Here is a 26,591-nt window from a genome sequence, read left to right on the forward strand (position 1 = left end):
CTTTGTTACTGTTTTCTAAAACAATTTTTTAGTGCAAAAACTTCTAGAATTAAAATTTTTTATACTAAAAAGCTGTTTTAGAAAGCAATAAGAAAGCTAAGGCAAACAAAACCTTAAAAGGATTTACAATTATTTCAAATGACAAAGTAGGAAGAGAATCAAAGGCAGTCATAATAAGCCATCTCGTGTATAAACCATTGGAATAATATAAACAATCAAAGAGGAAAAAGCTCACAATTGAAGGAAGGGATAACGGAGAAAATAGAACAAACCTTAAACATGCTGCTGCTCCTCTTCAGATTCTATTTCTGTTTAGTCTGACATTCATAGAATAATAAAAACAAACCTGAAGAAAAATTTAATGGAATTAAACAGATAAACAGTGTAGATATAGCATCAGTGACAGCAAAGGCAATAAGCCTGCAATAACTCAATACACCTGTAAATCCTGTTCCTGTTTCTGACACTTAGGCTTTGTTTTGAGATGGCTTTCTTATTGCATCTTAAAACAGCTTTTTAGTATAAAAAATTAACTTTTGTACTAGAAAGCTGCTTTAAGAAGCAGCAAGAAAACCATCCCAAACAAAATCTTAAGGAGAGAAAGCTCAGTATTCAAAACAACCAAAAGAAATGGCCGCCAAAAAAATCAATCTTGTCAGCTATGAGAACTTCAAAATCACTTCTGAATCATCTCAGGGCCCATGTGGTTGCTGGAAGTTAGAAAAATATGCTTAAACTCTAAAATCACTTTCAAAATCCCTCAAAAAATGTCTAAAAGCAACCGAATGAGCCTTTGGCTAATTTTGATTGTATTAAAGGGGCTTGTGAACCATGGAATTCCAGCATATAACAAATATGCTACTTTCTGCTTTGAGTATCTTAATAGGCGGATGACTTAAATAGATCCACCAAATTCATGGTAGTCAGGTATCTTTCAGAGAACCTGTACACCTTAGTTGTTATTGCTTGAATTTATCCATAAGTAGAACTTCCTTCCATGCTTCATAGAACATCCAGGTAATTCCAGATGAAGGCATGACCTTCAAGCAGCTTGCCCCCCATCCTCTGTAGAGGCCGAGAAGCCCCTCCTCCCGAATGACTTCTGCGAGTGCGGCCGCCATGTTGGGCGGGCATTTTCCGTGCATTTTGCCGATCATGAGCCGTTTCCGTGCTACTTCTAGAGGAAAGCTTATGGTGCTCGCCGTGAAGCCTATAAATTAGAACAAAGTGAAGAAGTGAAAAAAGAAATGTAAAATTACAAAATGACAAATTCCAATTTGATATCAATGATGAGAGATGGGTACTACTTAAATTTGGTGTTTTCAAAAGAAAAGATTGTTCTTTTAAGTTCCTCCGTGGAGTACCACATCAGTTTCATTGCATGAGTTTAAAAGCAATTTTTCCCAATGAAACTGCAAAGGGGTTGATCAGTCTGCTATTAGCTTGTTTTGTGTATAGAAGTATCAGACAAAGAATTGGATGTAGAACCACAAAGAAGAGGTGCAAGCATAGCATAATCTAAGAAAATGGCAATAGACACAAGAAATAAGTTCAAAACAAACAAATTTAATGCAGGATAAATGAAGGTCATGATTTCCTTAGGGCATCTCCTACTGAAAACCCCATTTTCCACTCAAAAATGTAATAAAACTTCAAAATGTAATCATTCATCTCCAATCGAACATCATTTCTTCTTCTTTCGCTCACTTCCTATGAAGGTTACCATCTTTGGCATGCTTTTCTCCTTTTTCCCGCACTTCTTCGGCAAATCCCGCAGCAAATTTTTACGGCGTAGGTGAACAGTCCGACGCCAATATTGATGTTGCGCTGTTTACCTACCGGAATTTGGCGTGCGATTTGGAGTTCGAATGGAGCAAATGGGCGATGGCATATGGTGATATGGAGTTCGGTTGGAGATGGCCTAAGGCAACTGATATGATGAATACTTCCACGAAAATAAAAATTGAAAATCACAAATTGCTAATTAACAGTCAATCCAAAAACTCTCTTTCCTTCAATGAAAATCAGAAACAAGAGTCGCTAAGCCCAATTGATAAAAGTATAATAGTAAACATCCAGGAATTTCAACAGGTTTGAAAACAAATAAAATTAGCAAGCAAATGAATTAATTTTCATAGAATCAGCTTTCCAGCATATCACTTCTTAACTAAAATCAAGAGCACTATTAGCAATAAAAATTTACCAAAGTAGAATAAAATCATATCTAATCCCAAATGGTTATTTGTTATACTGTAAATTATAGCTGTACTCTAAGATAAATGGTTATTTGCTAAAATCACATTACGGCTGTCTAAAATGTTGTAAAAAGCTGTTTGAAAAAAAATTTGTCACTGCACTGATGAATTAATAGAATCAGCAAAATGGGCATATTCTGGATTTCATATAATAATAATATAATATTCTAATCATAATGATATTTAAATTAAATGCAAAATTATTTAACTACTTGATAAAATTTAAAGAAACTGCCATCACAAGTGTTGTTCCAAGTTGCTTTTGAATTTTCACACAGCTAGACTTTTTCTCAAAATTGTTACACCAAGTAGCATAATGTTTCATTTGGGATGACTTTACTGTTGCTTCTTAAAGCAGTTTTTTAGTACAAACTTTTTTTTGAAAAAGAGAACTTTGTACTAAAAAATTACTTTTAAAAAGAATAAGAAAACTGTCCCAAATTAAACATAAAACTGGTTCTACAGTTCAAGAAAGCAAAAAGCAGATAACAAAAAGCTATACCAATCGTAACCATACATTGCATGTAAAAAACCCTTAAGAATCAAGTGTCAATTGCATGATAATTGCAGCAAGCATTTTAAATAAGGCCATAAATCACACCTGAAACAGCCCCAATCACTAGTAACTCGGCGCGGTTCAAATTCTTTTTCTTCTTTGACTGACAATATGATGACTTTACTGTCTCATACATGAAATAGTAACATGTGCTGTAAGGAAGCATGCCAACAAGAGTTGGAAAAATGCCAGCATATAAGCCCCCAACACCATCATCTTTGCATATCTTTCTAAAAGCAAGGCTAATGGAAGGGTAAATCTCTCGATTCACAGTTAAACGATCCTGTAGCATAAAAATGTGACCAGAGATCAGTACAATCTGTCATAGAAGTTTCTCCTCAATGATACAACAAGAAAGTTTAAGGCTTCATTTGGGACGGTTTTTTTATTGTTTCTTAAATTGGCTTTTTAGTACAAAAATTAAAATTTTGTACTAGAAAGCCGCTTTAAGAGAAAGCCGCTTTAATAAGCAGTAAAAAAGCTGTCCTAAACAAAGCCTAAATCAAAGAAAGTGTGAAACAGCATATAGGGGGCTCAACATCTTCACTGAGAGAGAGCTCTATGCAGAATAAATAAGCATAGTTAGAATCAGAGATACAGAATAGCATAAAATGTTTACTCAAATAGAAAGCATGAAATTGCACTGTAAAGATTCCATGGTAGTACTTCAATTGTAAACCTAGGAATTAAAAGGAACCTTGTAATGAATAGCCGATAAAATCATTGACGTTGTATCAGGGAGATAGAAACTTACTCGAGTAACATAAAACTCTGTGACCATTAATGAAATTAAAAGGCAGCTTCAATCTTAAAGTTCTAATAATAAGACATCATCATCATCATAATTAGTTTTTTCCCAACTATTTATGATTGATTTTATAAAACTTTTTTCTCTAATCATTATTATTGAGTGTTGCATGAAGAGTAAAATATATTCTACGCAATTCTATTGCATAATTTCAATCAAAGTTACCTATACCCCTCTTCCTTATCCTTCCATATTAATTTTCTCTGCCATAAATGTACAAATCACTTAAATCTATAGTGCATTAGAGTGTGTTATAACTTATAATATAACAATGAATAACTCCAATGTTATTAGCATATCAAGGCACAAAAGTGCAAATAGTGTCTACTATGAGCTCTATTTGTATTCTATATCCTCTATAACATGCGTTAGTTGTTTGGTTCAACTTTCTAAATGATATTTTAATTGTTTTGATTCAATTTTTTTAGTTTAATGGCTTGAGCATGAGTTATTTAGTTTAGATGTATAATAGGGCCTTGATTTGGATGCTAAACAATTGTGACATCTTTGACCCAATTTCTTTTGATGACCCATATGTTAATAATTGGTTAGCAATAAATTTGGATAATGACAGATGATGAAGATGAACTAGCATTTGGTGAGGAAGAGTTGACATGAAGCACCAATTTGAAAGCTAGTGGTGTCCATGAAATAAAATATAATTGAGACCAATCTAAGTAAAAAAATGAGTTTTCATTTAGATGAGCATATTTGGGCCGAAGAAGACTATGACTCCGGAAATGATAATGACGGAGGTAAAATTATATAGTCCACGATGATATATATATTAATACGAGACTTGCAAAAACTATTTCATATGTTTGGGCCTAAGAAGTAAAACATTTTATTCTAATATCATGTATTGCTACAATTGTGATTATTCATTTACAAATCTAATCGATTCTTTGCCATTATAATTTATTTCTCAATTTAGTTGTTTGGTTAACTTCATATATGTTAAAGCCATCTTATCTTCAATTTATGAGACATTGATAATGTTTTTTCCTTTAGGATATTTTCTTTCTAACATTATTGAATTAGCTTTTTTTTTTTTTAATTTGGCTATTGTCAAGTACTATGTGGTGTGCAATGTGGTGCATGCTCTAAGGGACTCTTTTGTTATATTGTATTATTTGATATTGACAAGTAATGCTCCAACTATTATTCTAATATCATTTCTCAATCTATTATATGTAATTTTGTCACGAACATTTTAAATATTACTATTTTTTTTACTACCAAATACTTAAATTTATACAATATACCTTAACTAATTATAGATTTATCATAATTTTCCTTTAGTCTCCATAACATTCTCTTCTAGCATGATACTCCTTAAGCAAAACAAGCTGTTAGGCCGACCCAAGGGGGGCCGGCTGAACCGGTCCCTAGTGGACCAATTTTTGTCTAAAGGCGGAGGGCCCAAGGGGGGCGGCTAAGTAGATGGGGCCCACACAATAATTAAGCATTGTATTAGAGGAAAATTTCAAATTAGGGGCTGTTTAGGGATTAAACTTTTATCCTTTTTTTAACTTTTGTTCTTTTGCTTTAATTAGCCTGGTCTTGCTAGGGTTAGGGTTATCTGGAATTTGAATCTGAATTTGGGATTTCTTGTATAGTGCTTGGGCTCTGGTCTTTCGCTAGAGATTTGGAGAGTTGGTTCTTACTCTCGAATTGAAGATCCGTGTATCTTGTGCTGTTTTTCTTCTTCTATTAGTGAATTTCAAGTATTTTTCTCTCAGATTTCCTACAGTTTTTATAAAAATCTGCTCTATTTTAGCTAAATTTCTCTGAAATTCAGAAAAATTTTCGTTATTAGTGGCTATTTTCTATCACAAGCATCCTAGAGAAAAATAAGACTACGGAAAGAGTTATGTTAGATCAGCAATTAGGAAATCAGCGAGTACAAAAACAATCCAATAAGCGTGCAATGACACAATCTAAAGGAAATTAGTTGAGCAACGATAGCCAAGAGGAAGGCATCGTAATTTAAGGTATGATATATGGATCTAAGAAATACCATTGATATATTTATTCTTATTCCTGAAGAATACAAATAATGTAACAGAAACGTGCAGCATAATATAAATAATCAACCTCTTCACAATTGAAAAGTCATCCAAGATCAGCAAGTAGGAGGATCAATTATGTGCAGCATAAACATAAGGAATTTCAGCAGACATGTTACTGTATAATCAAAAGACATTTGTCAAAGGTGACCTATTTTCTAGTTTAATATAGCAGGAGCACTGTCAAAATCTCCATCTACCTTTATTACTTCAAGAGGGTGGCAAGTGAGTGTGCTCACGATACCGGCAGCCGCACCACCAACAGCAATAGGAGAGATCCATGAGAATGAAAGATCCACCATTAGATTGCCAACTTGCAACTTTCGATTTCCCTGGTCTTTCCATTTCTCTTGTGCTGAAGATACCACACGCTTGACGTATTCAAAAGTTCCGAGCTCAATCGCCTGAGTTGGTATTATTCGCACCATGTTGATCGTATTTCCAGCCCAGAGCCCTTGCCAACCATGCTCTTCAATGATCTGGAGAAAACTGCCAGCTATTTGTTTGGATCCAACTCCAACAATCATTCTTGTCCTGCAAAGTGCATTCCACATAACATTTTCATACAAGTAGGATGCACATCTAAAAAATACAAAATAGCAATGACCCAAACAAAAAAAAGTTTGTATTTAACTACACTAGTCACAAGGATACGGCGCCAGAATGAACTAATTGCCATTAAGTGCAGCAAGAGAAACTTTTTTTTTCTAAAAATGATGAGTAAGAATGATATATAGCAAATTCAAGCAAGTCCATCTCAACTCAAAATCCAAATTTTGATTTTAAGTTCATTTAGTTTTGAGTCAATTCAAAAGCAATCGATTTTAAGTCAACTTTCAAACTGATTTGAGTCGATCAGAGTAAAGCCTATTAATTTTTAAGAAAATCTACAATGGCGAAAGTGGCTTATATAGAGATTATAGACCGTCAAATCTGCATTAGTTCTTGTGTATCAAAGTCTCATGCGCATCAGAAACACAAATTTCTTTGAGCAATGCTTCTCAACCTTGCATGCCTTGCATCCAACAACCCACTAGTTTATGTAATGCTTACTATTTTCTTTTTACAATGCATCATAACAAGCAAACAAAAAATAGAAAAAAATCCACCAAATTACCATGGTGCACTTGATTGTAAGCCTTAGCGGTTTTAAATTTTTGTCACACTTAGGAGTTAAATTTCTTTTCCTTAATAATATCTGGTACCTAATTCCTCCACCACCAATTCTGTTTGAATTTATATAATCTATTTCTAGACTCCTAAAACATCTATTGCAAAATCTTTCTAATGCAACAAGTCATCTTATCTTGCAATAAGTTTAGTTCAATCAAATTTGCAATTAGCCAATCGAAACTAACTTTCTTAAAACCCTAATAAATTCTCAACTTTTAGATTCCACCTTTTAATAAAGCAATAATTTTTTTTAGAATCTTACTTTATACTTCAAAAATCAAAATCCATACTACTACTATATATATGGTTTGGCCAAACTTTCTCTTGGAATCTCCTAACAATTTTTGCGAGATGTCTTACCATCTAAAAAATAAGTCATATTATGATTTAGTAGTTATACATGTATAAGTAACTAAGTTTTCTTCTCATTTCTCCATGCATACGATCCGTGAAATCAAATACAGCTTCTCAAAAAGCATTTCTATCTTAAATTTCATGAACATTATGAATCCTTGCACAATCAATGAAAACATAATAAGTTTTTAAGAATAAGTGTTCTCGCTTTATTAAGTGTACATGTTCATAACTCATCTATATCTTCTCGAAGTTGCTCATACTATCTTTTAATCTAGCAAGAAAAGTATAAGAGCTAGCACATTTATAACAGTCTCTTTGAAAATTAACTCGAAAACAATCATTGTTATCACCTTACTCCAAACCATTAACTACTACTCAATTTAGCAATTTTTTTCTTTTAACTTTCTATCCATTACTATCTATACATTATTGCTATTGATATATCTCAAAATCTTCCCATATATCTTTCAATGTCTCCCCTTTCATTTAATGAAATTTATTATGATTTTATCCACAAATTATAGTGTCGAACCATTTAGAGTGTTTGAATGTTGTGTAGAAAATCCAATTATAATCTTAAATGCTGTCAACATTTAACACACTTTTCACCAAAATTAGTTAAAGCTGTGCACTTCTCATCATAATCAAATTAGATCATGATGAGTCATGTTCGATAATGTTAAACAAACAACTTTAATTTTAAGGGCTTTGGCATAGGTTTTACGATTGGCTATCGACCTAACATCGGCTCTTTTGTTATGTATGGAATCTGGTTGTGTTGATCAATTTGGTTGTTCTGTTGTCTCGGACCTCAAAGCTTGTCGTGTTCGCCAGAGGGTACGGGGGGTTTTACCCCTTGCTTGGGTTCGGGTGCTTTGCACCTGGATTTTTTTTTTTTGGTTTAACGCCTCAGCGTTGTGTATTCGAGCGCTTCAGCGTTAAACAACAAAGAGCAGAGCACCGCAACGGCCTAGATATGATACTGCAGCGATTCAAGACAAAGTCTTGAGCGCCGCAATGTTTCAAACTGGCGCCGCAGCGCAGCAAGACGGACTGGACGGTTTTCTTTCTCGTTTTCTGAATAATTGCATCCCTTGGAGTTATTTTACTTGCTTTCTCTTGTATTTTTAGTTAGGGCAAGTGTGAGAATGGTGCATGTGAGAAGAGAAGAAAGGAGAGAGTGGGAGAGAAGAGATATCTATACTTATTTCTCCCAATTTTCATAGTGGATTTCTTGGTGTGGTGTGACTCCGTGGTTTTTACCCTATTTTGAGTTTTTCTATATTAAATCGTGATGTCTTTTACTTTTCCACTGCTTGTGGTGTTTTACTCCTCATCTTCCCAACACTCAACTTCTCTAATTAATAGAACTAGCAATGATATTTTCTAAAGGAAAAACCTCAAAAATCTCTAAATTTCTTTCTCATTCAAATTCATCGTGATTCAAGTTGATCTTGGGAGAGAATAGATCAATATGTTATGGTTCACCATTGTTGAATTGAATGTGAAGCATAAGGTTAAGAAGTTTGTTAGATACACAGGAAGAAGGGAACAATGAATGAACAAGTATGAATACAGTATAGTTATCTTCACATTTGCTTGCTTCGAGGAAAAGGATGATCAAAGAGAAACACAAATCTTTTTAAAGATTTTAAATATGAAGCAATACACATGCACAAAATTCTCAAATCAGTACACAAAAAACAAAATAGCAACAAATCACAAATCACATCGTGCAAGCTAAAGCAAAGTTATCATTTTAAGGTCATTGCTAACTAACAATGCAGCAAAGGCAATCATATACATGGGAAGTTAACCTTAATTTTTTGCAAGTCTCTACGGAAGGCGTAGAGTTATGATCGTACTTTTCAAAAACAATTAAAAATTTCACACTTTTTTTGTGGCTAGTTACCGCTAAAAATATATATATAACAAGGATTGAGATGGAATTATAAACCTATCAACCTTAACATTTACAAAACAGGCAAAAGGGTTCAAAATTAAACTAAAGAATGAAGCGCACCTGATGGTTTCCAAAGGAGCTAGAACAGCTTTTGTCATGGCACCAGCTAACGCACCGCTGAGAAACTCTCCTGCTTCTCTACTAATAACAAAATTCTGCAACAAAACATGAAAAAATGATAAATTTCTAGGAGGACAAAATGCAATTCTTAGCAATCAAAACTTGCATTTGACAATTCTGACCAAAACACTAATCATTTGAAGCTTGTGGTTTACATTTCTTGTTTCAGTCACTCTTTGGCTTTATTTAGGGGAAGGGGAAAGGGGAATGTGGAGTTGAGGTTGGAACAACACTTTGCCAAAAAGAGAACAAAAACCAACAGTAAAGTGCCCCTACTATAAAGAACTTCAGCTGGACTAGATAACATGAGAAGCATCCATTGGCCAAATCATCTAATTAATAATGGCAGCTGTTCTGTATAAGTTCCCATGGTACTCCCTAGAGAAAAAAACCAATTGCAATCTACTTGGCTGCTGAATCTGTTAGAGACAACAGAATAACCAAATGACCTAAGCTGAAGGCCTCTACATAGAATCTTTAAAACCAATTAAAGTTGCAATACCAAGCAGCTTTAAGAAGTACCAGTCTTTATCACTTCACAAAAGCAAATGGTAAAAACATGAAATGAAAGCAAAGCAATTTAAGTATATTTCAGTAACAGGCTAAACGTGCAGTGCAAAATGTAGGCTTGTGAGTGATGCTTTAAGAAAAGCCTGTGTGAGTAAATTATGAGTGGATTATTAGAAGACTCTAATTCTACATCATAACAGATCCAACCTTTGTTGGTAAGTTGCAAAATGTAAGTAAAACTGTTTAAGAGAAGCACAACAAACAGTAGCATGATTCCAAATTAAGCTTGAGAAAGAACCCAAAAAAAAAAAAGATTACCTCATTTTTGAAGGTGGTAGCAAATAGATTTCCAAAATATCAATCTCTTGGAAGGAGGCTTTCTTATAATGGTGGTGCTAGGTTGAAGGAAAAAAAGCAAAAAAAATTGACCAGAACCGTATAAGTGTGTACCAAAAAGGAAAATGGAGTGCCCAACTGCTAGGTAAGAAGAGGACATCAGATTGGACGTTAGAGCGAGAAAAAAAGAAAGATTGATAGAAACTATGATGGTGTTACATAAAAATAAGTACTCAAATCATAGAACTAAGTGTTTAACTCTATGATTAAGCTGACTGAACTAAGAAAATGACAAACAATCCAATTCAAGTTCCCTCAAAAGCAAAAGCTTCATAGATATTCACATCAATGCACACATGAGAATGTCATTTCGTACTTTATTTTGCACTCCTTCATGCTGTTCAAAAACAAGTAAAATTTCCTCTTCATGCATGCTAACTACAAAAGTTTAAATAATTTCATTTGCTTTTTATTTGTTGGAGTATTGAGCTCACTAGATCCCTGTTCAAAAAGCATTTTAATTATTGCATTGCTTGATTCGCTGACATCTACTATTAAATGCTATGTTATTAACAGATCTTATTTGTTTTGTTCATTAGTCTTTAGATGACAACTTCATAAAGGCACTCAAATCCAATAGTAATCGCATCTAAATGTCTGTAATGTTTGTCACCATCCAAATGCTAACACAGCTTGTCTTGGTCTGTTGGTTGGGAGCTTAGGTTACCAACTACGAGGTCTTGGATTCGAGTCTTGTGTATCAATGTGTGTGTGAGTCTGCCTTAATTGGCCTAAATGTAAAAATATATCAGACTAGAAGACAGCTTAAAACAAAAGGCAACAACATAAATATCATAATCAGCATTGATCTTAATAGATAACATACAAACACGGTTATATGAATAATTTTGTTATCTAGATGGTATTGCAATCTACTTAACATTGAACAAAACAACAAGTATTATAAATATGTCCCCTACAAAGCATGGTGTATATTAAACCAACAGAGAGAAGCCATTACTCATGCTAATAGGAAAGATCAACTCTATGAACTAGGTTTCCATGATCACTTAACATGGAACCATCAAGAGCTATACTTAAAAAAATCAGACATTTTGTGCAACAAACGTAACAATCAAAACTAACATGGAAAAAATTCATTTACCAATATAAGAAATTAAAATGAATTAAGGACAGCAATAGGCGCAGGAAGGGGAATTGTTCATTGAATTGCTAGAGAAGAAGAAGAAGAAGAAGAAGAAGAAACACCTACCCTCAGGGCTCGGCCAACGTCAGGCAGACGGAGCTCGACTGCTGCGGGGGAAGCGGCGGAGCCCTTGACCACCTCGAAATTGTTGGAAATCGCCATGTCCTTCTCCAAAAGCATCACCCAGCACCCAGGGCTCCTTTCGCTTCGACGATTCTAGTTCAAAAACCATGGATCAGCTTCCCAACTTCTATTTCCAGAAATAATCACAAGATTCTGAAGATATTTTCAGCAAAACCGAAAGTTACAAAATTGGAAAAAAAAATCAAAGATTGCATTCAAATACAGGAATTCGAAACGTGAAAAAATTATAAAAACAAAAATGGCATATTTCGCATGATTTTTGTTTCTTTCTTGCCTGTGAAAGGTATTTCCTTTTATCTACCTCCTCTTTTGGATATACACAAGATTTTCTGCGTCAACTCGGCTGCTGCACTCTCTCTCTCTCTCTCTCTCTCAGAACATATATATATCTATATATATTTTATATTATCGTTCTCTCTGCCTCGCTTTTCCGCAGATTTTCTCTCCCTCACTTTCTCCCTTCGCAGACCTCCCTTTGAAAGTTCAAATTGGAATATTTTAAACTTGGAAAGCCTCTGGAAGCGTCAACAAAAGCGGACCGACTTGGAGATTCCTCCACACTCCACAGAAGTTGAACTATTCAGCAACTTGCAACCTGCAACTTGCTATCATCGTTTTCAATCTGGCTTTCCCTGTTGCCTTTGTATAGAGGATTAAATGAGGCGCTACTACTATTTTAACAAAAAGAGAAATTGTTAAATTTAACTTTATACAACTCTAATTTTGGTAATAAACTAAATATCTTTGAAGGTTAATTATAGGAAGAAATTGCTTAAAAAGATATCTCTATGATATCAAAATTGGTTATAATAAGGAGCTGATGAAACGTTCCTCTTCTGAATTTTTTTTTTTTTTTTTTGGGAAAATTTAGGACTTGGCCCAATTCATTCCAGCAAAAAGAATACAATGATAAGGTTGACTACTACCACAACCTGCCAGTAGTAGTTAACCAAAAACTATCAGCAAATAAAGGCTGCTAAACAAAATTTAAATCCTCATTATAACTATCAGCTTTGCTGCAAAAATACAAAAGAAAATCAGTAAAACAAAATATAAATATATCCCTACAGACAGATTGATCCAGCAGAGTACCATGAAATTCTCCCTGTAGAGACAAACTGACGAACATTAATCCGGAGAGGACCGTCAAAAAATAAAGAGCTCCCAAGCCATAGCGTACCATGAAAAGCTCCCTGTAGAGACATACTGACGAGCATTAATCCAGAGAGGACCGTCAAAAAATAAAGAGCTCCCAAGCCATAAAAAACATGGACTCAGAATTAGTGAATCAGGATTTTGAGCATATTGAACTCCCTGGTTGCCCGTAGACCTTCCAAGGTAACCAATACAAAATTTTTGGGAGCATCATCATTGTCCAGGAGGCTTCATACACCAATCTGGGACATTTGCATCAATAGGGCCATAGAATGAATAAAGAAGCAGGCACGTAGAACGTCTGCCAACCTACAGTAATTCCATTAGATCCATAGAATTCCCCCATTTTAGTGTTTTTTCACATAAATTTCTCTTTATGACATGCAACAGAGAAGTGTCACAATTGATTGAGTTACCAAATCTCCTACCATTCCTTTCTCTCCAGATATGATAAATAGCACAACAAACAGTCACATAAAAGTAATTTTTTACTTTTGCATTTCCTTTGTATTGAACTTTTACCCATTCAAAAACCTGCATAATGGTTGGCCTGAAAAGAAAGTATTTCATTCCAGGAAATAAAGCAGTGAGAATGGTAAAAATATAAGAGCACTCAAAGAACAGATGTGTGACAATTTCATTGTGATAATGGCACAGGCTGCAAGTACCAGGCACTATAATGTTTCTCATAATAAGAGCATCAGCTGTCTTTAAACCACCAACTAGTGCCATCCAGACAAATACCGAATGCTTGAGGATGTTTCTTTTAGCCCACACCATTTTATGCCATGAACAAGTTTGATAATCCGCATAGAATTCTTCTATAAAGCTTTTGAATTTATAATTGGACCTATTTTTCCATAACAGACACGGTCCCTCATCCCCAATGGTATTTATACCAGCAACCAAATTTCTCAGATAAGGAGAAATGGATTCAGGAAAAATCCATTGAGTTCCAGTTATCAGGTCTTTCAAGAAAAAATCAGGACAGTCATCCATTGAATAACCCCCTAAATGTTCAGATACAGTCACATTATGCAACCAGTGATCCTAGATCAAAGATATTGGAGCATTCTGGGTTATTTTGAAATTAAAGAAATGTTTAACTTCAAAAGCAGTCTTACATATGAGTTTCCATATTTTTGTTACAAGGTTCAAACTGAGGGGTCTCCAAGGGGATTTGTATTGACAGAGAAGCCACGTGGAGAGAGGAGTGGTACAGTTATACATCCTAAATATAACTGAACAATTGTACACAAATTGCATAGCAGAGATGGAAGGAATGCCAAGACCTCCCTTATTTTTGGGTCTACAAATTTTATCCCAAGAAATCATGTGTAACTTTTTAGCATTCGTAGTGTCCCCAAAAAACAAAAACCTAGCACTTGTTTTGTTGAGAAATTTGTAAACTGATTTTGGTAATATGGACCCTCTAATCCAATAAGCAATTGTGTTTTGAATAGTGAATTTGATGTATTACAGCCTACCCGCAAAAGACAAGAGGTTGGCCTTCCAGCCATTCATTTTCTTGTTGACTTTGTCCATTAAAGGCAAGTAATCTTCTATTTTCAATCTATAATATGATAAATGAATACCAAGGTAATTTATTTTGTTGACAATATTGTATATAGTTAGAGCTTGACATATATCTTGAGTGTGTCTTTGATTTCTGGGGAACATAATAGCACTTTTTTCATAGTTAACTTGGAGACCCGATGAATTGGCAAAATCCCTTAAAGTGTTGGCCAAAATATTGCAATTCTCCAATGTAGCCTCCCCAAAAATTAATACATCATCTGCATATAATATATGAGAAAGATAGTAATTATCAATGGATATGCCTTTAAATCCTATACTCTCCAATAGGTTTGAGAAAGCATCCATGACTATGCAAAATAAATAGGGACTAAGAGGGCATCCCTGACGTAGACCTGCAGAAGAAGAGAAAAAGCCTTCTAGAGCCCCATTGAGCACTATGGAGAAATTCACATCAGTGATACATGATTTTATCCAGTTTATAAAAAGATTGGGAAAACCTTTTTGGACTAGTCTAGCAAGCAAAAATTCTCGGCTAACAGAGTCAAAAGCCTTTTTTATGTCCAATTTTGCACAGAATGTGTTGTAATTCCTTCTCTTACCAGCAAAAAATAGTATTTCATTAGCTAGAAGTATGTTATCAGTGGATACTCTAGATTTGACAAAGCCCGCTTGATTGTCCATAACAATCAAGTTCATCACTGGTTTCAGTCTTTCCACAAGCACCTTAGCAATAATTTTGTAGATGGCGTTACATAACGCTATAGGTCTGTATTCAGAAATAGCAGTAGCATTTTTGTGCTTTGGGATAATTGCCAGTGCAGTAGCCTTTACACCATTTGGCATATAACATTTTTGGAAAAAAGATTTAATGGCCATACAGACAGATGGACCAATTATATGCCAAGCCGACTTATAAAAAAAGAAATTGAAACCATCTGGCCCCGGGGCTGAATTAGTAGAGCCTGAGAAAACTGCATGTTTAATCTCCTCATCCAGCACTAAAGAAGAAAGCCGGTGAACCTGAGTTTGAGGTAACAACACCCCAACAAGAAAACCATTCAGATTCTCATTAGGAGGGGGAAAGGGGTTATAGAGGCCTTGATAAAATTGAATAAGGGAGTTAACCACTTCAGATCTAGAAGATGCTGAATTATTAGCAAGAAGATTTGCCACAGAGTTATTAGAACCTCTTCTAGTTCTTATTTTAGCATATAAGAATTTTAAGTCCTCCTCCCCCATTTTTAATCCAGTTCACTTTTGCCCTCTGAATGATCCAAGAGGCATACGTTGAGTTGAATTTAGCAAGCTCCATATTTAACTCCTTGAATGAATGATTTAATGCAGGATTGATAGGGCCATTCTGAAGCTTAACCAACAGATTAGCTTATTTATTATTCAAGTTATCCAAATGCCTAGAAACGCATGTGGAAGAGGACCACTCCTCTTTTTTAATAGCACATTTTATCTGCTTCAAAGTTTTACTGAGATGAGATAAAGGGTTCCCTATGCAAGGGGAGGAAAAAGCCTCAAGAAGAATGGCCCAATAACTATCTAGATTAGACCAGTAGTTTTTGAATATGAAGCGATGATTCACATGGACATTTGACCCAGAGTGTAAAATGATTAGACAATGGTCCGAGCAGGAAGGGCTTTGAAATGAGCAGTAAGAATCAGTAAACATATTCAACCAACCCTCATTCACTAAAACACGATCGAGTTTTATGTGTATAGGATTACTAGTGCGCTGATTGAACCATGTATATTTAAAGCCAACCGAATGCAAATCCACAAGGCTATTACTAAAAATCATATTGTTAAAATCTAACAGTGCAGATTGAGTAATAGGAGTACCTCCTAATTTTTCATTGGCATACCTACATTAATTATAGTCACCAATGAAAGCCCAAGGGAAACCAGCAGCAGGAGCCAATTGTGCTATAGAATTCCACAGATGTTTGCGCTCAGCATGACTGTTAGCCGCATATATTGCAGAGAGCTGAAACAGAGGAAGGTTAGCAACCCAAATTGTCCCCGAAATAACCTGAGACGAGATATAAGAAGGCTTAAACATAAGTTTTGAGGCATTCCACTTTATCCAAATCCGACCCGAGGCAGATAAATCAAAATTGTTGCAACTTGCTTCATTAGAATAAAGAGAATGAGAAGCTTCGAAAAAAGGATCTCTTAAAGAATGAGAGTTAATCCTATTTTCCAATATGCAAACCAAGTCTAGCTTGAATGATTGTATGAGTCGCTTGAAACATAACACTTTATCAGGGTGATTAAATCCCCTGATATTCCATGCCGCCATGGGTGGAAAAAACATTAAGAGTTTGGGTGAGACTGGGGTTTTTTGTTCTGCTTTCCCCTTGCAGGTTTTTTTGACGCAGCACTCGATTGAGTCTGTTTATTTTTCTCCGGCATTATGCTTTTGCCACTAATCGATAAGTCTAATTTTCCATCCACGCCCTCTAAATCTTCAGTGTGTTGAGAGTTGACTTCCTCTATATTGAGGACTTCAAACTTATTTGGGGATATAATATCTTTAGTCTTGGCGGGGGATTTTGTGTTCAGAGAAGTAGACGAAGAAGAGAATGCCTCATTGGGAAAATTCAGGTTAGGGATACCTGACACAATAACATCCTCATTAATAGGCAAATCCGAAGAAGGCATTTCTCCTCCAAAATTGTCTAAATTGATATGGGGATTCTGGGAAGTTGGGGAGTGCGGCTGAAAATGCAAAGGGTGGCCTAATGCATTTGATATATTGACGTTATTGTGATTTGTGGATTGTGCAGCGTTACTGAGCGGGGCTTGATGCACCACATTAGTGGGCGGAGGCCTAGAGAAATTCTGACTCCTAGACTTGTTTCTGCTTCGTGCATTCCTACTGTGACTCCTACCCCGATTAACAGTTTTATTTTTCTCCAGTTCATCTGAATCAGTCTTAGGCTTTTCCATACAAGATGCAGAAAAATGCATTAAAGACTTACAGTATTCGCAGGGAAGTGGACGCCATTCATACTGAACTTTTAAGCTTACCACGTCGCCATCTAAAGATACTTGAATCTCTTCCGGATATGTGGCTTTGTTGTCAACTAGAACACAAATTCGAGCATACGTGAGCCTGAACTTTTGCTCAGTTAGCTTATCTGCAGCCACCGAAACACTAATTTTACTAGCTATTCGAGAGATACCCTCTGAATTCCAACATGCAAGGGGTAGATCGTGTATCTTCACCCAGATCGGGACAGACGAAAATTCTTCCTTCTTCGGTATGAACTTGGGATGCCATTTTTGAAGCACAAAAGGCTTACCCAACAGGAACCAGACTCCTCTCGACCATACCGTATCAAAATCTTCTTGGCAAGTTAACCTAAGAAGGAAAAATCCATCATTGAGAGAGAGCAACTTAAACGTACCTTTTAAGCTTCAGGTCTTGTTCATGGCCCCCAGCAGAGCCTCATAAAAGAGTCTGCGCCCGATCGAGTACCCAACCAGGCATAAATCCCATTCTTCCCCTCCCTTGCACAACTTTTCACTCGAAAAAGGTATTATGTCAGGCTCAGATGGATGATGTAAAAACTCAAGAGATTTTGGGGCGTTATTATCTGGAGCGAAGACCTTGCTCCAGTTCCTCGGGAGAGAATTCAGAATACCATCAGAAGATGGGCCTAGAGGAGGGAAATCCTACTTACTAAAGGTTGTATCCATTACGAGGGGGTCCTCCGACCTCGCCGGAGGAGGTGAGCGAGGGAAAGTCTGCAGGAGGCGACGACGCAGAGAGGAAACCCTAGCAGGCTCGCAATTCATTCCTTCTGAACTTCTTTATTGTCTCTTAAAATCTTGGAGCTCATGTGATTGATGTGCTAAAATTTAAAAGCCATGTTCTCAACTTTCTGACCATCGTCTATTAAATGGTGTTTAAAGATTAGTGATGTAATCTGTTTTTGTTATTTAGGCTTTGGTGTATTTATTGCTAGAAATACCGAGTTATAACATGGAGACAAGAGGAGAATCATATGTAAAAAAAAAATGCGAACTTTTTTTCAAATTTTATTCACGTACTAAACCCTAAATCCTAAACCTTGTTAGATATTATAGTACATGCTATAACTTTGTTGGAAATATATTCAAACCTTATTTGAACTGCTTGTGAAATGGTTGAACTTTATTCAAACTATATTAGGAATATACTCATACCTTATTCAATCAATGTTTGAAAATTAGGAATATGCTCAAACCTTATTCAATCAATGTTTGAATCTTTTTTTTAAGTTCAAATAATAGTTGAGTATGGTTAAAGAAAGTTTTTAACATTGTTAGAATAAATTCGATTATGGTTCAAACATGGATAGAACTATGTTCAAACAAGATTGAAGACATTTGTTTTGCCTCATTATCTTGTATAAAATAAATTCATTTGGGATACTTTACAGGATACGTAGATGACCACTCTAATTAGATTTGTAGGGAGTCGTTATTTTGCTCAGGTAACATACAAGGTCGAGGGTGTAATGCATGAATTTGCTAGATACTATTTGTGGCATTTAATTCTATAATAAGGGATAAGAACCCCTCTTTATGTAGCTTTTCAAAGCTCCTAAGCTATAGCTATTTGCAATCCTAATTAATAACCTAGTGTTGAAGATGGTTGATGATAAAGAGAATCAATTCCTTGTATCGAAAATGTTCACTCCGCTAGGATTTCTCGCTACCCCTCTCTCGACACTCCTAGCCGCCGCCACCGCTATCGCTGCTGATGTTCCAGGGAAGCTTCTCTCCTCTTAATTGTTTATCTGCTTTATCACTTTGTTCTTCCTATTTCGCCCACCTTTGGCCTGTTGCTGCCTAAATGGCGATGAAATATTTGAAGGACCCTGGATTTTTGGATGTTTTGTTAAAATCGTGCTCTTTCTTGGAGGCAATATATGGTATTTCTTTTGACGTTTGTTTTCCTGAGCTCAAATCAATTGTTTTTTATAGTTTTCCCTCACTGTGGATCTCAAAGCTAGGAGGAGATCCTCTCGTTGGCTGCTCCTCTTAAATTTGTCTTGGTTGGCTTTTTTTTCCTCTCGTCGCCCTAGCCTTGAATCCATTAGAAGGCTTTTCTTCAATCTTAAGTAAATGGTAATTTTTTATTACCCTATTGGATTCATTGCATGTGCTTATCAAATTGGAGAATGATCTTAGTTATAGTAGGATTTTCTGTCACATATCTTATTTTGTTAGCAACTACTACATGAAACTTACTAAATGGTCCCCTTTTGTGGATATTGGTGTGGAGTCACCTATTATTCCGATCTAGATTTCTTTCTTGAACTTGAGGCTGCACATTTTCTCCCCCTATCCTTTACGACTTAAGATCTCTGCTTGGTCTTCCATTGAAGGTGGATAATGCTACTTCTATTGGTTCGCGCCCGTTAGTAGCGCATGTGTTGGTTGAACTTGATATCACCAAAAATTATTTTGATAGAGTGTGGATTGGTCCTGAAAAGTATGATTATATTCAACATATTGAGATGGAAGTGTTCCCCCACCTTTGTGTTCACTGTAAATGCATTGGTCATTTGAGGGGTGATTATCAACTCTTATCCTTTGGCCTGAAAATTATTCCTAATAATGTTATTATTGTTATTAATTATAATGAGAATGTCATTATTGCTAAGGATAATTCTTTTAATATTGAGTCTCTTCTTCAACTCATGCATTGCATGTTAATGATTTAGTGGTGAATTATGTGAATGAGATGATTGATCCTTCGGCTGTGGCGTGTACTAGGGGATTTGGTACTAATTCTTTTTATGGTGATTTGGAAGCATGGGTCATGGTTCATCCTGAATCTATGCCAGTGGTGGGGGGTGATCCAATGGATTTTGGTCCTGATGTGGGGGGTGAACCATTAAATTATGTTTTGCATATATCAAAAAATCGTGCTATTAATGAGGTTTTAGGGAGGATTTGGGAGCACTTACTTATTTGTTTAACGGTATAGCTTGTCCTATTTCATCCGATCTTGGAAATGAAGTCATTGCTCTTGTGGATTGTAGTATTTTGAGTTTTATTGGAACCTGAAGCATGTTCTTTGATAGTTTTGGTTTATGATGAGTTTGTGGAGGGTGATCATATTGTTATTTCTTCTGGTATTCCCTGTAACACAGGGGAGGATGAGAATGTGTCATTTTTTCATGTGCTGGTTGAGCTTATTTACTCTAATGAATTGAAAGCTAAATTGTCTTCCAATTTAATGGAAACTCATGTGGATCACTATGATTGGCTTGATGAGTTTAATTTTCTCTTTTTGGGAATGTTGGGGATGATTTGGATGATCCGATGGATGAGTTTCAAGAGTTATATGATTTGAATCTAAATCATATTGTTATAAAAAGTCTTTTTCTCATGGTGGAAGCAAACGTAGTAATTGAAAATCTAGAAAGAAGTAATTGGTTTTGGGTTTCTATATTCTGCTTATGGGCTTCAATTGGGTGGTGGGTCTTTAGTGTCTGGTTGTTTTACTTCCTTTAGCTATTGTTATATTTTTGCCTTTGACATTTGGGTGGATGGTTTCTATCTTGGTTGTTTGGGTTGGCCCTTTTCTGGTTGTGGGTTCATTTATGTTATGGGTTTGTTTTGATTTTCTCTATTTAGTCTTGTGCTTTTTGTAGGTCAAAGACTTCATGGTTGCAGCGGCATCTTCTGAGGTCTTTGATGGTTGCTACCTCTTTAGTTGGTTTTGTATTTGAGCTAGTTTTCTTTCAGTTGGAATTTTGTATTTAGTTTGTAACTAAGGCTCATAGGTTTTATTTATAATGATGTATTTTAGAGGGTTTTGGTTCCTTTAAGGATTTATAATTTTGCTTTTTATTAACGTGTATGCCCCTTATGTGGATTTTATCCAAAAAAAAAGTTGATGATAAAGAGAATGAGAAACACTCCCTTGTGTTCAATATTAAAGGGAAGCACATGAGATTTATAGTAGTTGAATTTGCATTAATCACTAGGTTGGGATTTGTAGATTTTTCATATGAAAATAAATTCAATGAGATGAATAAAATTACTTGGTTTATAGATAACAACTTGAATGGAGACAAGAACTTTAAGAAAACAGACCCAAAGAATATAGAAGAAAGTTATCACCCTAAAATTTGTTTGTAAGTGCATTGGTCGCACTAAGGAGAAACCAAGAGAGGAAGCTAAAGAACAACTATCTACTAGTTAATCCATGCCATCTTTAGATCAGTCGAAGCAACTTGTAGTTGTTGAAGAACTAAGAAACAACTATCTCATACTTGAGAATAAGTTTGGAATAAAACTTGAATGTTATAAGTAAATTTGTATGAGTAATGTATAGAGGGGGTGAAGGAGAATAAATGTGGATTAGGCCACACAAATAAGTGTAGATAAGGAGGTTAATAAGGAGTTTCATATTGCTAAATCACCCATTCTCGCTTAGAAGGATGAGAGGAGGATATTGGAGCTCCTTGCCACTAATTATTCCATTTCCTTGGAGACTCAAGGTGATGTAGTATCAGAGGCAAGAAATGCTAGCTCATCACTTGTCATTATATGTTCACGTACTATGAATCTATGATGCACAAGGCAAGATATGTTAGCCCATATCTTGTCATTATATGTACAAATATTATGATGCAAGAGGTTGTATCTCTGGTCATTGTGCTAGAGATGATGAAATTAAACGATTATCAATTAAAAAGAACCTAGAATAAGAAGCATAATGATATTATTTTATAGATCCATTATGCAAGAAGTGAAAGCCAATGGATCCAACAATATTAATCACCTTCACCCAATTGATGAAGAGCAATTATCTTTCTTCAAAACTCGGTTAGCAAGATTGGAAGATAACTTCGAAGGGAGGGAAACAAAAATAATTGATGAAAGTACAATGTGATTATAGCTAAATACAATCATGAATTGACTAAAATAGTATGATAAGTATTCATTAGTATGTTGATTAACTAACTTTTGACTATATAATTATATTGTGTTTCTTATTATAATTTACTCCTTTTTTATAGACCATAGATGCTTCATGTTATCTAATAAGGAAGTAGATGCTGAACTACCAAAAAAATGTGGATCATGCATCAGTATCTTATATGAATGATTCAATTAGAGCTATAAAGTAACAATCTTTACATACAACAAGTTTTAGAGAGAATGTCTCTGTGGTATCCTTAAGCCCGATATGCAGGTTATTGGGCTGTGGATTATGATGATCACCTGCTATCCACTTTTTGGATGGCCTACGGGCAACCAAAGTGGGAAAGACCCTACGATGAATGAAGCCAAAAATATACTTAGTTCCTCCCAGATTTACAAGCTCTTTAGTCTGTATATTTATGTACTGATTATTGTTTCATCTTTTTTTGCATATTCTGGATTTTTTTCGGACAACACCTGCTGGGAAGGACTTGATATGGACTGGACGATTATGGATGGTTGCAAATGCTGGAAGATGGAACGTAGGAGTTTGAGGATTCTGGGACATGGGGACTACTTGGATTGTGTTGATGATTTATCCTTTGATCCTGTCTTTACCTTCGGGTTTTCTACGGCTTACTTGGATCTGATATATCTACCTTCTGCTTGGTTGAGAAAGTCTGAAGTCTGATGTTGTCTTCTTTAATGTTCTTTATTTCCTTAATTCCTTTTATGTTGGTTTTTTAATAGGTTTGGTTTTCTTCATTCTATATTAGTTATAGAATGATTGGTTGTAGCTGTATTTTTATTCTTTTATTTCCTGCATTTGTTTGGTCCTTATTGTTGAACTTTTTATTTGTCTTTTAATAAAATGTGCTATGCCCCAAATATCCAAAAAAAAAAAAAATAGTTTTAGAGAGAAAACTCATTCAAGTGGCTTCATTTATGCACCTTATTGAAGATTAAGAGAGGTACCTAAGATATTAGGCTAATGCATATCTCATATATCATCCAATGAATTAAATGACACAGAATTTTTTGAATAAATGTCTTTTTTAGTATACTTCAACAAGTACTTCTTGAATACAAAAGGGGATTTTTATTAGAAATAAACTTTTGGGTATTTTTCTCTAATTAATGACTAATATGAACCATATAAAATTAAATCTCACAAGTAATTAAACTTTTTAATAACATATAAATGATTTTAAGAGCTCTTTTGTTTTTTTTAAGGAAAGTAGCCTCAAGTAATGCCTAGTAGAAGTAAAGTAACACCGCAGAAAAATGCTTTGTTATCGGTGGACAAAATCTGTCGGCAACAAAAAAAATCCGCTGGAAATATGTGCTTTCCGACATATTTTCGACGCAAAATGATCCGACGGTTATTCACGCGTCGGAAAATCTAAACCGGCGAAATATTTTCGCCATAAAATATTTTGATGGGTGTTCCGGTAAAATTCCAGCGAAAAGATTGAGGAACCCAACGCCATTTTTTCGTTGAATTATGGCATATAATCCATCGGCATTTCTGGCGAAAATATACGCCGGCAATACCGGCGGATAATCCTCCGTATAAATCACTTTTCACTCGAAAAAGGTATTATGTCAGGCTCAGATGGATGATGTAAAAACTCAAGAGATTTTGGGGCGTTATTATCTGGAGCGAAGACCTTGCTCCAGTTCCTCGGGAGAGAATTCAGAATACCATCAGAAGATGGGCCTAGAGGAGGGAAATCCTACTTACTAAAGGTTGTATCCATTACGAGGGGGTCCTCCGACCTCGCCGGAGGAGGTGAGCGAGGGAAAGTCTGCAGGAGGCGACGACGCAGAGAGGAAACCCTAGCAGGCTCGCAATTCATTCCTTCTGAACTTCTTTATTGTCTCTTAAAACCTTGGAGCTCATGTGATTGATGTGCTAAAATTTAAAAGCCATGTTCTCAACTTTCTGACCATCGTCTATTAAATGGTGTTTAAAGATTAGTGATGTAATCTGTTTTTGTTATTTAGGCTTTGGTGTATTTATTGCTAGAAATACCGAGTTATAACATGGAGACAAGAGGAGAATCATATGTAAAAAAAAAATGCGAACTTTTTTTCAAATTTTATTCACGTACTAAACCCTAAATCCTAAACCTTGTTAGATATTATAGTACATGCTATAACTTTGTTGAAAATATATTCAAACCTTATTTGAACTACTTGTGAAATGGTTGAACTTTATTCAAACTATATTAGGAATATGCTCAAACCTTATTCAATCAATGTTTGAATCTTTTTTTTAAGTTCAAATAATAGTTGAGTATGGTTAAAGAAAGTTTTTAACATTGTTAGAATAAATTCGATTATGATTCAAACATGGATAGAACTATGTTCAAACAAGATTGAAGACATTTGTTTTGCCTCATTATCTTGTATAAAATAAATTCATTTGAGATACTTTACAGGATACTTAGATGACCACTCTAATTAGATTTGTAGGGAATCGTTATTTTGCTCAGGTAACATACAAGGTCGAGGGTGTAATGCATGAATTTGCTAGATACTATTTGTGGCATTTAATTCTATAATAAGGGATAAGAACCCCTCTTTATGTAGCTTTTCAAATCTCCTAAGCTATAGCTATTTGCAATCCTAATTAATAACCTAGTGTTGAAGATGGTTGATGATAAAGAGAATCAATTCCTCATATCGAAAATGTTCACTCCGTTAGGATTTCTCGCTACCCCTCTCTCGACGCTGCTAGCCATCGCCACCGCTGTCGCTGCTGGTGTTCTTCAGGTAAGCTTCTCTCCTTTTAATTCTTTATCTTCTTTATCACTTTGTTATTCCTGTTTCGTCCACCTCTGGCCCGTTGCGGCTTGAATGGCAGTGAAACGTTTGAAGGACCCTGGTTTTTTATATGTTTTGTTAAAATCGCGTTCTTTCTTGGAGGCAATATCTGGTATTTCTTCTGATGTTTGTTTTCATGAGCTCAAATCGATTGTTTTTTACAATTTTCCCTCTCTGTGGATCTCGGAAGAGGAAATCCTCTGTTGGCTGCTCTTAAATTTATCTTGCTTGGCTTTTTTCCCTCTCGTCACCTCGTCGCCCTAGCCTTGACTCCATTAGAAGGTTTTTCTTCAATCTTAAGTTGAATGGTAATTTTTTGATTATCCTATTGGATTCGTTGCATGTGCTTATCAAATTGGAGAATGATCTCGATTATAGTAGGATTTTCTGTCACATATCCTATTTTGTTAGCAATTGCTTCATAAAAAATTACTAAATGGTCCCTTTTGTGAATATTGGTGTGGAGTCACCTATTATTCAGATCTAGATTTCTTTCCCGAACTTGAGGCTGCACATTTTCTCCCCCCCCCCTATGCTTTACGGCTTAGGATCTCTGCTTGGTCTTCCGTTGAAGGTGGATAATGCTACTTCTATTGGTTCATGTCCATCTATAGCGCATGTGTTGGTTGAGCTTGACATCACCAAAAATTATTTTGATAGAGTGTGGATTGGTCCTAAAAAGTATGATTATATTCAACATATTGGGATGGAAGTGTTCCCCCACTTTTGTGTTCACTATAAATGCATCACCCATTTGAGGGGTGATTGTCATCTCTTGTCCTCTGGCCTGAAAATTGCTCCTAATAATGTTATTATTGTTATTAATTCTAATGGGAATGTCATTATTGCTAAGAATAATTATTTTATTATTGAGCCTCTTACTTAACTCATGCATTGCCTGTTAATGATTTAGTGGTGAACGATGTGAATGAGATGATTGATCCTTCGACTGTGGCGTGTACTAGGGGATTCAGTGCTAATTCTTTTTATGCTGATTTGGAAGCCTGGGTCGTGGTTCATCCTGAATATGTGCCCGTGGTTGGGGGTGATCCAATGGATGTTGGTCCTAATGTGGGGGGTGAACTGTTAAATTATGTTTTGCCTATATCGAATAATCGTGTTATTAATGAAGGTTTTAGGGAGGATTTGGGAGCACATACTTGTTTGTTCAACGATAGAGCTTGTCCTATTTCATCTGATCATGGAAATGAAGTCATTGCTCTTGTGGATTGTAGTATTTCGAGTTTTATTGGAATATGAAGCATATTCTTTGGTAATTTTGGTTTCTGATGGGTTTGTGGAGGGTGATCATATAGTTATTTCTTATGGTATTACCTATAACATGAGGGAGAATGAGAATGTGTCATTTTTTCATGTGCCGGTTGAACTTATTTCCTTTGATGAATTGAAAGCTAAGTTGTCTTCCAATTTAATGAAAACTCCTGTGGATCACTATGATTGGCTTGATGAGTCTAATTTCTCCTTGTGGGGATGCTGGGGATGATTTGGATGATACAATGGATGAGTTTCAAGAGTTATATGATTTGAATCTAAGTCGTATTGTTATAAAAGTCTTTTTCTCAAGGTGGAAGCAAACGTAGTAATCGAAAATCTAGAAATAAGTAA

At 35.4% G+C, this 26,591-nt stretch overlaps 2 protein-coding genes across 5 annotated transcripts; both read right to left on the minus strand.

Moving 5' to 3' along the window:
* Positions 1–347: 347 nt before the first annotated feature.
* Positions 348–12,130, minus strand: LOC110113452 (probable mitochondrial adenine nucleotide transporter BTL1). Of its 4 annotated transcripts, none has more exons than XM_020846071.2 (6): positions 11,800–12,130; positions 11,421–11,570; positions 9,242–9,336; positions 5,889–6,222; positions 2,857–3,094; positions 348–1,210 (listed from the first exon to the last, which is right to left on the minus strand). In XM_020846071.2, exons 2-6 carry the CDS (start codon positions 11,532–11,534, stop codon positions 960–962), a joined length of 1,032 nt encoding a protein of 343 aa, XP_020701730.1. In that variant the 5' UTR covers positions 11,535–11,570; positions 11,800–12,130; the 3' UTR covers positions 348–959. The 4 variants fall into 4 exon arrangements, with proteins under 4 accessions (XP_020701730.1, XP_028556917.1, XP_020701722.1 ...); XM_028701084.1 differs by having other exon boundaries at positions 11,421–11,630; XM_020846063.2 differs by having other exon boundaries at positions 11,773–12,130.
* A 4,387-nt stretch (positions 12,131–16,517) lies between these two features.
* On the minus strand, positions 16,518–18,005 carry LOC110113178. The gene is made up of 2 exons (XM_020845640.1): positions 17,891–18,005; positions 16,518–17,551 (listed from the first exon to the last, which is right to left on the minus strand). Exons 1-2 carry the CDS (start codon positions 18,003–18,005, stop codon positions 16,518–16,520), a joined length of 1,149 nt encoding a protein of 382 aa, XP_020701299.1.
* Between the last annotated feature and the right edge of the window lie 8,586 nt (positions 18,006–26,591).

Source organism: Dendrobium catenatum, unplaced genomic scaffold (genome assembly GCF_001605985.2).
Source record: "Dendrobium catenatum unplaced genomic scaffold, ASM160598v2 fragScaff_scaffold_1638, whole genome shotgun sequence".
Classification (NCBI taxonomy): domain Eukaryota; kingdom Viridiplantae; phylum Streptophyta; class Magnoliopsida; order Asparagales; family Orchidaceae; genus Dendrobium; species Dendrobium catenatum.

What these genes read in the sequence shown, in the direction of transcription:
- LOC110113452 (XM_020846071.2), bottom strand. Translation starts at nt 11,534, where the DNA reads ATGCTTTTGGAGAAGGACATGGCGATTTCCAACAATTTCGAGGTGGTC. An exon ending in GCTCCTTTGGAAACCATCAG is followed by an intron (nt 6,223 to 9,241) that starts GTGCGCTTCATT and finishes TGCACTTTGCAG; the next exon opens with GACAAGAATGATTGTTGGAG. An exon ending in AGTGATTGGGGCTGTTTCAG is followed by an intron (nt 1,211 to 2,856) that starts GTGTGATTTATG and finishes TCTAATTTATAG; the next exon opens with GCTTCACGGCGAGCACCATA.
- LOC110113178 (XM_020845640.1), bottom strand. Translation starts at nt 18,005, where the DNA reads ATGAATTGCGAGCCTGCTAGGGTTTCCTCTCTGCGTCGTCGCCTCCTG. An exon ending in CGTAATGGATACAACCTTTA is followed by an intron (nt 17,552 to 17,890) that starts GTAAGTAGGATT and finishes CTTGCCAAGAAG; the next exon opens with ATTTTGATACGGTATGGTCG.